An 11289-nucleotide genomic window follows, 5' to 3' on the forward strand; every position below is an offset into this window, starting at 1 on the left:
AATATAAAATATGTATATGGACCATCAACACGGTGGCTCTTTCTAACCTGCCCCCTGTGCGTTTATTGATCTAGAGTCAAGGATGTCCTTGGGCTACAGGGGCCAGAGTTACACAAAACAGACTCTGCTCCAGAGAGTTTAGGACGCTAACCTGCAGAACTGGAAGGTCCCGTGTAAGATGGCCCCATTCAATGTCCCAAGGTGGCAAAAAAAGGTTTTGGCAAAACTTAAATTCCAGACAGGCCTCAGTGAAAGCGCCTCACAGGCACTCCAGGCAGCCCGTCCTCTCCAGCAGGCCGATCCTCACAACCATCACTTCCCTGTGAAAAGGCAACCCTCTGGGAGAATTTTTAGATCACGCAGCACATTTGAGAACATCTTCCCTCAAACGCAGAACTCGCTCCTGGCACAGCCCTGGAGCAGGGCTTCAGATGAAGCTTATGGGAATGTTTGCATCACCGAGTCTTTATTTCTCAGTTCTTGGAAATGTGATCAAAATTGCTGCCCTGTTTGCACCAGCTTCCACGTGTCTCTTTGCCTTTTCTCGTCTCCTCATGGTTTCCAGGCCTCCCTCCACTGAGCCGAGCTGGGCTCTGGAACCGGGGCTTCCACAGCAGTGGGTGCTGAGCACCTACTGTGTGCTGGGCCCCGTGCTGGGCACCAGCGAGACCTCTAGGGACAAGACAGACGCAGCCCCACCCTCCCCCATGCCCTCCCAGAGCTCAAGGGCTAGCGCCGAGACAGGTGAGGCAGAATTGTAACTCGGGGTGCTGGAGGCTCCCACACAGCAAGCTGAGGGGCTGCAGCAATCAGAAAAGGGGCCCCTAACCTCCTGGGGTGTCAGGGAGGGCTTTCCTGGGGAAGCGACATCTATACTGAGGCCAAAAGGATGAGTGAGAAACAGTCCAGGGAAGGTAGGTGGGGGTAAAGGAGGCCCTTCTAAGAAGAATGTATCAACTGGCTTGTTCTGTGTGACATACGACCCCCGAACCTCACGCTTAAAACAACACACCATGTGTTGTTGCTCATGACTCTGTGGGTCAGCCGGGCAGTTCTGCTGATCCAGACCAAGCTTGGTTTATCTCTTCTGGGCTCATCTAAGTATCTGTGGTCAGATGGAGGGCTGGCCAGTTGGCCAGCTGTGGGCCAGCTGTGGGCTGGGCAGCAGGGGTGGCTGGGCCATGGGCCCCTCAGCACCCAGCAGGCGTGCTCACATGGGATTGGGGCTGGCATAACTTAGTCACTTGCACCGTCCTCGGTTGGTGAAAGCAGGTCACAAGGCCAGCTCACATTTAAGGGGCATGGGAGGAGCTGCAGAGTTACCCTGTACCCGGGCATGGATCCGGGCATCTAAGTGGCTGCCAATTCACCTTCCCAGGGGCTGTGCATTTCTTTACACCCTGGACGCTCAGGATCGATGGATATTTAAATATTTGTCATCCTACTGGGTGTGAAATAGCACGTCGTCCTTTTAAATGGCTGCAGAGTATTCTACAGTAAGGGAGTAATTCAGCCAGGCTCCGAGTGATCCATTTGGAAGTTAGTTCTTTTTTTTTCCTATTTCCAAATAACGCAGCAATTATTTTTGGTCTAACTATTGCACTTCTAGGAGAGAGAAGTGGAGTTGCTAGGTTCAAGGGAATACTTTCAACATAGGCTGCCCTCAAGTTATAAGCCTTGCAGAGACAGTGAGGGCCTGACTCCCAGCATCCTTGCCAAAAGATAAAAATTTGTCTTCAATTTTTATCAGTTTGATGAGAAAATAATATTGTTGTTTCCATTTTAATTTTCCTGAGTACCAAATAAGTCAAGAAGATTTTCTAGTGTTTATCAGCCTCTCTGGTGAATCCATATTCTTTGTCCATTTTCCCAGTGGACATTAATTTTTTATGGAGATGTTTGATAAGTAATTTTATTTAAAAACTGCTCATTTATCCCTTTAAAATTGCTTCTTATAAAACAAAAAGAAAGAAAAGGAGGCTGCAGGTTGACCTGATAGTGTCTGCTCCAGGCAAATCCTCTGGTTGGTCCCCAGCTGCTACTTCTTGAGACGCCGAGGCCAGCAGTGGGCCAGGAACAAGAGGGAACACTGGGGCAGTGGGCTTGGAGGGCCTCGCTGGGGGGCGGGGGCTTCCTCCACAACCCAGGTGTACCTAATTCTCCATCTGCATCTCTAGGCTCTGCTGGGCAGAGGGCCCAGGAAGGATCAAGCGTCTCAGCCCCCTCATTTTTCCATGGGGGCCGAGACCCAGAGAAGTCGAGAGTCTCACCCAAGGTCACACAGGAGCAGGTGGCCAAGCTGGGGCGTCAGCACACAAGGCAGGGCTGCAGGGCCCTCTCCAGCCCTCCTGCCCAATCAGCTCTGAGCCTCCGGCCCAATCAGGGGCTAATTGGAGTAGGACGGCTGGGCCGCTAGTATATAAGAGGAGCAGGCAGGCCTGGGAGCACACGCCTGGGGACGGGTCACCAGCATCTGCCTGTGCAATGGCTCCTGGGAGCATCGCCCCCAGTGATACCTCCTCAACCTCCTCGGCCTCCTCCGCCCCCACAGTGGGGCTGTCCAGGTCATCTGGGTCTGAAAAGCCAGGTGAGCAAAGGGAGTGGCTCCTCCCTCAACCCCTTGAGCCTGTTCCCTGGGTGTCCTGGACCCTTCCTTTCCTTGCCTCCTCCCCCTCCTCCTCCTCTCCCAGTCTGGCCCAGGCCCCCGTCCTAAAGGCAGAAAAGCTGATGCCAGAGGTTGCGGGGCCGGGGAAGAGGGCAGAGCGGGGACTCCCCAGCTGGAGCCCATATACTGTGGGCGGAGGGCTGCTGAGTGGCTGCACCTGCAGGGCAGCTAGTTGTGGGCTCAGACTCGGAGCAACAAGCAAGCAAGTGAGCGTTTGACATGGGGCTGGGCTTTGGATTTAGGGCTGCGTCCCAGTTTTCAGTAAACAAACCATGCCTCAGGGATTCTCTGGACATGGGGTCCACTGAGGCAAAGAGACCTGATTCGTCCCTCCAGGACCTCCCAGACCAGTAGGCAAGCCTGCCTCGTTAACAATGCCATTTGATAATGTGGTGTGTGCTTCAGTGGAGGGAACCCTGAGGGCTGTAGGAGCTCAGAGGAGTCGGCTAACCCCCTCTGGGAAGCCAGGGAAGGCTTCCTGGAGGAGGTGACCCCTGAAGGCAGGTGGCAGGGACAAAGGGGATATAGACAGAGAAATGTTCAGCCCAGGGCACAGTATAGCTTGGGATTGGCTGAAATCTAGTGATATTTACGGTAGCTGCCTGCTGGGGCCCTTGCCCTGTTTGTGGGCCGCCCCCTGGTTTGCTCCTACCCCCAAATCCCCACCTTATTATGAGTACCCTCATCTTGATTTGGGAAGGGGAGAAAGGGAATTCTGGGTCTCCCGCCCCACCCTGCGGAGGAGGGATAAGCCTCACCCAGGAAAAAATGAGGGCAGGGCAGAAATGTTCTGTTCGCAGAGGCCTCTTTTGGAAGAAGAGGGGGGTTCCAGGTGCCTGGGGTGCACAAGGCCGAGTTGCTCAGCCTGACTTGGGAAGTCAGGACCGGTGTTGAAATCGCGGTGCTGTTTGGGCGGGTGACTGAGAGCTGCCTGGGCAACCACGGAGGAGAAAGGCTGCCCACCCAGGTCGAGGGAGCAGCATAGCATGGGCAAAGGCCCGGAGGGGAGCAGGCCCATGGAGGCTAGGGGCAGAGCTGGGGGGCAGTGGGGATGGCACAGCCACTGATTAGATTGGGCCTCCAAGGCTGAGGTCAGGTGTGTCTGCCCTTGAACTGAAGGTGGGCACCTTCCTGGGGGAGACAAGATGGAGCAAAGGTTTAGGGGAGCCGTGAGTTCTGTTCTGGACATCTCGGTAGACAGCAGGCATTGAATAACTGCGGAATAAGGGATTGAATACAGCTGGAGGGGCGGGGGGGTAGGAGACTTGGGGCTGGCTCCCTGGGACAGGGCAGGGGTCAGAGCTGTCCCCCCAGGCCAGGAGCCTCCAGAAACTAACACTGCGGCTGGGGGTGCTCAGACCTCCTTAGGGCCCCCTCCCCACTGTGGGAGATGCGGGATGGGAAGGCTGAGGCCCGGAGGGGAGAGTGAGGCTCCTGAGGTCCTCACTGACCTCAGACTTACCCATACACAGGCTTTGGCCCTAAAATGAATGTCCTCAGGCATTTCCTGGCCAGGAGGCAAGGGACGTTGAGTTGGATTAGGTCTCTTTACAATTTGTGCTGAGTTCCAGGGTTTACAGGTGGGGTTCTTCCTACTTTAAAATGTGTTTTTTTAATAAATATATGTGTATTTTATTGAAGTACAGTCAGTTTACAATGTTGTATCAATTTCTGGTGTACAGCACAATGCTCCAGCCATACATGAATATGTATATACTTGTTTTCATATTCTTTTTCACCATAAGTTACTACAAAATATTGATATAATATAGTTCCCTGTGCTATACAGTGTGAACTTGTTGTTTATCTATTTTATATATATTAGTTAGTATCTGCAAATCTCGAACTCCCAGTTTATCCCTCCCCACCCCCTTCCCCCCGGTAACCATAAGTTTGTTTTGTAAATAAGTTCATTTGTCTTTTTTTTTTTAGATTCCACATATAAGTGATATCATATGGTATTTTTCTTTCTCTTTCCGGCTTACTTCACTTAGAATGACAATCTCTAAATCCATCCATGTTGGTGCAAATGGCATTATTTTATTCTTTTTTATGGCTGAGTAGTATGCCATTGTATAAATATACCACATCTTCTTTATCCAGTCATCTGTCGATGGACATTTATGTTGTTTCCATGTCTTGGCTGTTGTAAATAGTGCTGCTGTGAACATTGGGGTGCATGTATCTTTTTGAATTAAGTTTCCCTCTGGATATATGCCCAGGAGTGGGATTGCTGGATCATATAGTAAGCCTATTTTTAGTCTTTTGAGGAATCTCTATATTTCTCTTAACGGCTGCACCAAACTGCATTCCCACCAGCAGTGTAGGAGGGTTCCCTTTTCTCCACACCCTCTCCAGTATTTATCATTTGTGGATTTTTTACTGATGGCCATTCTGAGTGGTGTGAGGTGATACCTCATTGTAGTTTTGATTTGCATTTCTCTCATAATTAGCGATATTGAGCATTTTTCCACGTGCCTGTTGGCCATTTGTACGTATTCACTGGAGAATTGCTTGTTTAGGTCTTCTGCCCATTTTTGGATTGGGTTGTTTGATTTTTTTTTTTAATTATTAAGTTGTATGAGCTGTTTATATATTCTGGAAATTAAGCCCTTGTCAGTCTCATCTTTTGCAAATATTTTCTCCCATTCTGTAGGCTGTCTTTTTGTTTTGCTTATGGTTCCCTTTGCTGTGCAAAAGCTTATAAGTTTAATTAGGTCCCATTTGTTTATTTTTGCTTTTATTTCTACTGCCTGGGTAGACTGCACTAGGAGAACATTGCTGAGATTTATGTCAGATAATGTTTTGCCTGTGTTTTCTTCTAAGAGGTTTATAGTGTCTCGTCTTATGTTTAAGTCTTTGAGCCATAAAATGTGGTTTTTTTAAATACATATTTTAGCCACTTGATTACTTTAAGTCTTCAGTTTGTTTGCAGATTGATTAGAAATTAACATTTCTAAACACTACATTTAAATTGGGTTTCATATTTAAACCAATTGTATACCTTTATCATGTGACAGCCACTTCTCACCCTTTCTCCCTCTTTGCCCCTTCATCCTATTCTTCTTGGCAACTTTTGGGGAAAAACAGCCTATTGAGATTTCTCAGTAATTCACATGCCATGCGATTCGCCCACTGGAAGTGTACAGTGACATTTAGCATAGTCACAGTTCTGTACCTGTCCCCACAGTCAACTTTAGAATATTTTCTTCCCCCTAAAAGAGAGCCTGTCCCAGTTAGCAGTCACTCCCCATCCTCACCTGCCTCCCAGCCCCTGGCAACCACTAATCCACTACCCGACTCTAATTTGCCCTTTCTGGATTTTGCATATAAACTAAATCACACACTTGCATGACTTTTCGCGACTGGCTTCTTTCACTCCACATGATGTTTTCAAGAAAGTACTTCATTCCTTTTTTGGCTGGACAGCGCTCCACTTCATGGCTGTACCCCATCGTGTTTATCCACCCATCCGTTTATGGACTTCCGGCTTTGTTTCTGCTTTTGGGCTTTTAGAGAAGATGCTGCTATGAACATTGGTGCACACATTTTTGTGTGGACGTATATTTTCTTTTCTCTTGGGCATATACCTAGGAGTGAAATTCTTTTGTTACTTTTTATGATGAAAACTTTCAAACGGATACAAAAGCAGAGTGGATGATACAGTGACCCCCCCACCCCATACTCCACCCCCTGAACCCATCATCCGACTCCAACAGCTAAGTACTCATGACCACCCTTGTTTCACCTACTGCTCTGTTTCAAAGCAAATGCCAGACCTATCATTTCCCCTATAAACAGTCCAGTATTTATCTTGAAAAGATAAGAACTTCTTACAAAATAATTGCAACACCATTAGCACACCGGAAACAGCATCATCCTTAATACCATCAAATACGCCAGCGTTCACCTGTGTCCAGGAGCCTTTTAGTCCCCAGTTGGATTGTTCGCGTGGAGCTCTGAGTCTGAGCAAGGCCCCCACGCTGCATTTGGTTGAAGGGTCCCTTCCAGCTCTTTCCTCTCTGGGCCCCTCCCACCTTCTTCCTCCTTGTTTATTTGTGGAGGAAACCAGGCCGTGCATCCTGGAGAGTTCCTCACAGTCTGGGTTTTGCTGAGCTCATGCCCATGGCCCTTGAATTTCCTGCAAACTTGTGGTTAGATCTAGACAACTGAGCTGATTTTGGTTTGTTTATTAAAAGAAACCTTTAATGCTTCCAGTGAGCTTGGTGGACTGTGGAGCCCAGCCCCTCGGTGGCGCTGGGAGACAGTGGCCGGCCAAGCAGCGCACCCCGCCCTCTGCTCCCAGGCCAGCGGGCAGGGGCCTGACCTGGGCCAGGGGAGGGGGGCATGTATTTGATTCCCTGGGCTGCTTGCCCTCACCCCACTGAGGGGCCTGGCCAGCACCGGGTGGGTGCGTGTGTCATGGGCCCATCCTGAGGGCGCTGTGGGCTGCGGGTGATGTCCTGCTGTCTGTCTGCAGGCCCTGCCCGGAGCGTCGCCCGGTTGCCCCGCCGCCACCCTCCGGTGCTGCGCATGGTGCTGGAGGCGCTGCAGGCCGGAGAGCAGCGCCGCGGCACCTCGGTGGCCGCCATCAAGGTTTACATCCTGCAGAAGTACCCGACGGTGGACGTCCTCCGGCTCAAGTACCTGCTGAAGCAGGCCCTGGCCACCGGCATGCGCCGCGGCCTCCTCGTCAGGCCCGCCAACTCCCGGGCCAGGGGGGCCACGGGCAGCTTCAAAGTGAGTCGCTGGGCGGGGGGCAGGGGCCACAGGGTGCGGCGAACTTGGCCCCGGGGCTTGAACTGCAGCCCTGTCTTCCCAGCCTCTGTGTGCTGCTCCCCTGCCAGGAGGCCGCCGCCTCCTGCCTTCTCTTGTTCCTCCTCTGTCTTCACAGAGGCTCCCCCTCCCCGAGGAAGGGTGGAGTGTGTGCCCCATCTGAGCCCCTGTGTGGCCCTGGTCACCCTGCGGCGGCCACCGCTGTCCCTGTGGGGTGTGTTGAGTGATCAGAGACCATCTCGGCTGTGTTTGACTTCTGGGTCCTTGGTGTCCATGGCCCCTTCCTGAAATTCCTTACACGGATGGTGCAGACCCAGCCTTGGGCTCTAGAAGGTCACAGAGTTGGGGCTTGCTCCCCAAGTTCTCTGGCTCCAGACCTGACGTATCCAAAGCAGGGCTAACACCAGCCTGAGTCACCACATCTCCTGCTTCAAGGGGGAGGGCCCCAGAGGCAACCTGTCCAGGGTCACCCGGAGCTAAGGGCAGATCTGGCACAAACTCGAATCCCAGCATTGTGACTGCCAGCTGCCCCCAGGGAACCTTGGGGGCCCAGACATGAGGTCTGTCTTGTCACGACCATGCCCCAGCATGAAGCAGTTCCTCTGACAGTTACCGTGGAACGCCGTGGAACATTCTAAGCCTACGAATTACAACCCCTGTGATAATGGGGTGGCTGAGCACAGGGAGTCCCCACTCCTGGAACTCAGGGGCACTGGTCAGAGCTGGGACACCAGCCATGGCAAGGCCAGGTGCACAGGGCGCAGTGGAGGAGAGCAAGAGAGGCGCCGGGGGTGTGTGTGACTGGGAGCCAGTCACGAAAGTGGGCCGGGGGATGGGAGACAGGGAAGGGTCAGGAGGCTGTGTGCTGGGGGTGGGGGTTGTTTCTGGTCTTGGTGGGTCACGGGGAGCCGTGAGGGGTCCGGGACGGCAGGGAGCAACGTCATCAGAGCCGGGTTCTAGAAGGGCAGGGACCATCTGTTTGCCAGGGACCCTTGAATCCCCTGCTTCTCACATCCCCCCAATGGCCCCATCATTAAGATGGAAGATTGAGGGCGGGGGAAAAAGAAGACTTGGGTGGCTACATGGCTAGTGTCGGGGGGTGGGGGACGGGAGGAAGCTGTGCACTCCCAGCTGTCTGACCTCTAAGTTTTCTATATTCAGCTGCACAGAAGGGAGGCATGGGGACCCGGAGGTGTGGGGCGGGGAGGGGGAGTCAGAGCCACAGTCCATGCGGAGATGGGGGTGGTGGGTCAGAGGAGATTTGTAGATTAGCATCTCAGTGGCCCCAGTCAGGGCTCACACTGTGCACAATTTGCTCCCAGAAGCCTGGCTGTGAGGTTTCCAGGGGCAGGGGTATGGGATGTGGGAGGGAGTGTTCCTGCCCCCCTCCCCCGAATCAGGAGGAGCAACTTCAAGGCCGCCTGCGCAGGGAGGGAGAGGAACTTGGGTGAGTTTTGGAGACTGAGGTCCCCTAGCTTTGGCTGGGAGCCCCCTCCCTCAGGGCGCATGAAAGTGTGGAAGGCATGGCTGGCACTTGGCATTTACGAGGCGGTTTTGCGTCTTCTCCCCAAGCTCGTGGCTGCTCCTTCACCCCCTCCTTTAGAATGGGGTCTTCTCTGAGCCTCACGGAGGGTGCAGGAATGTGAGACACCTGGACCTCTGCTTTCAATCCCACCCTGTCCTCTCCCTCACCAGTTAGTTCCCAACCACAAAAGGAAGATGCGGACCAGGAAGGCGGCCACCGTAACCACCCCCAGGAGACCTGCTCAAGCCAAGGGAAAGGACCCCAAGAAACCTAGTGGGGCAAAGAAGGTCCCTCCCAACCCAGGGGATGTGAGAAAAGGATCCAGGAAGCCAGGAGAGGAGAGGACAGCTCCCCCCAAACCAGGTGCCACTAAGGAGAAGGTCCCCAGGAAAGACCACCAGACCAAGGACCAAGAGGCAAGACGGGGTAAGGCCAGGACGTCCTCCCAGCAGCCAGACAAGACCGCGCAGGCCCCTCCCAGTGCCAGGGGGCCGGGCGGGAAGTCAAAGGTCAAAGGCAGAGGAAGCCTCCAAGGTAGGGGGGTGAATGGAGTGAGAGAAGGGCATGGGGATGGGGTTTCTGGCAGCCGCTGCACACCAGGTGGGGTGGAGAGACCAGCTCAGGAGGAGTGGGTTTCTAGTCAATGTGCCCTGAGCACTTTTCTGGACTTGGACAGACTGTGAACGCATGGTAGCTCATAGTGGGTGGGTCTAGGGAGGAGGAGCCCGACACACCTCTGAGGGGGATCAGGGGAGGCTTCCTGGAGGAGGTGTCGAAGACAGCAGAACAGCTCGTGCAAAGACCTGGAGGCGTGAAGAAGGTAGAGGAAGTGCAAATCATTCTGTCTATGATGAGGGAGGGGAAGTGGAGGGGAGGCTGCGAAGGGCAGTGGGAGCCTGGACTTGATCTGGAGGAGTAGGAGGAGCCACAGAAAGTCTGAACAGAGGACAGCTAGGGCCCGGGGTGTTTTTAAAAGTGTATTCCGGCCACCGGTGGAAGATGGGCTAAAGGCTAGAGGCTGGTCCCCTTGTGAGGGGCCTTTGGTGTGGGCAGGTAAGGAGCTGTTCACCGTGTTGGGGGCTGGTTATTCACGGTCCAGTTCATCCTCCAACCATCCTGGGAGAGCTGCTGCTACTCCCAGGTTGCAGACTTGGGCACCCAGGCTCAGAGAGGCTAAACAACTTGCCCCAGGTCACACAGCCTGCAAGTGTCCTAGTGGGGACTGGGCCCCGGGCAGGACGGGGGCTGCAGGGGCCTGAAACTTCTGCCTGCCAGCAGCTCTTCCTGAAAGGGGTCCTTCCCCAACCCTGTCCCCTCTTCCAGCAGATGTCGAGGTCCACACGAAAACAAAAGCTGGGAGTCAGAGTTCAAAACCCGCAGCCACCAAGGTAGGTGCCTGGGCGACTTCCCTGGCCCAGGTCTCCAGCGTGAACAGCCCAGGGCTCAGGTGTCCCCTGCTCAGCCCAGGATGGGTCGGTTGGCCAGAGATGAGTAACAGTTCACTTTCCTCTCTGGCTCGCCAGGGCCCTGAGGGTCACCACTCACATTTTATAGATAAGAGACTAGGGCTTAGAGAGGTGAGGTCACTTGGTTTAAAGCCACTCAGAGCTGGGATTTTAACCTGAAGTTCATGGGCTCTGGGCTGTGCACCCTGCCGTGCTCAGTCACCTTGCTCCTGGCTTGCTACCTTTTATTATTATTTTTTTTAATGGAGGTACTGAGGATTGAACCCAGGACCAGCACATGCTCTACCACCGAGCTATACCACCCCCACCCCATTCCTGGATTCCTTTCTTACAGGGTGAGAATGGTGTTGCTTCCACAGACAAAAAGAAGATGAGGAACAAGGTCCCTAAAGAGGCCGCTGCCCAGGGGGCTGGGGAGAGGCCAAAAGCCAAGGCCCCTGCTCCTCCCAAGGGCGGTGGGTCCAAGATGGAGCCGGCACGACTGTCCAGGAAGGCAGAGGCCCCCCAAGGTCCCGAGAAGGCCTGGTGTTCCCACCAAGACCGCATCGTCCAAAGTGGCCAGTAAGAAGGCAGAAGGCGAGAGCTAGGGGCGGGGTGGAGAGAGACTGAGATTCTATTTTTTTATTCCTCTAAAAACCTATCACTCTATTTATTTCACAGTAACTTATTTATCAATAAAGTTTTTTTTCCCACAAATTTGTGAGGGAGGAGGCTGAGGTCCAAGGATTGGACCATCCAGGGCTGGAGCCCAAGTAGGCACTCCTGTCCTGGGGGATAGGGATCCAAGGGCACACGGGGCCGTGGAGACGCAGGAGAGGTGTTTAAGCCAGCCTGAGATCCGGGACTGCTTCCTGGAG

At 53.4% G+C, this 11289-nt stretch overlaps 1 protein-coding gene across 1 annotated transcript; it reads left to right on the plus strand.

Annotated features, from left to right (window-relative positions):
• The first annotated feature begins 2484 nt into the window (after window positions 1-2484).
• Window positions 2485-10997, plus strand: H1-8 (H1.8 linker histone). The gene is made up of 5 exons (XM_015241344.3): window positions 2485-2587; window positions 7146-7405; window positions 9137-9500; window positions 10290-10354; window positions 10767-10997. Exons 1-5 carry the CDS (start codon window positions 2485-2487, stop codon window positions 10995-10997), a joined length of 1023 nt encoding a protein of 340 aa, XP_015096830.3.
• The last annotated feature ends 292 nt before the right edge of the window (window positions 10998-11289 follow it).

This window comes from Vicugna pacos, chromosome 17, assembly GCF_048564905.1.
Source record: "Vicugna pacos chromosome 17, VicPac4, whole genome shotgun sequence".
NCBI lineage: Eukaryota > Metazoa > Chordata > Mammalia > Artiodactyla > Camelidae > Vicugna > Vicugna pacos.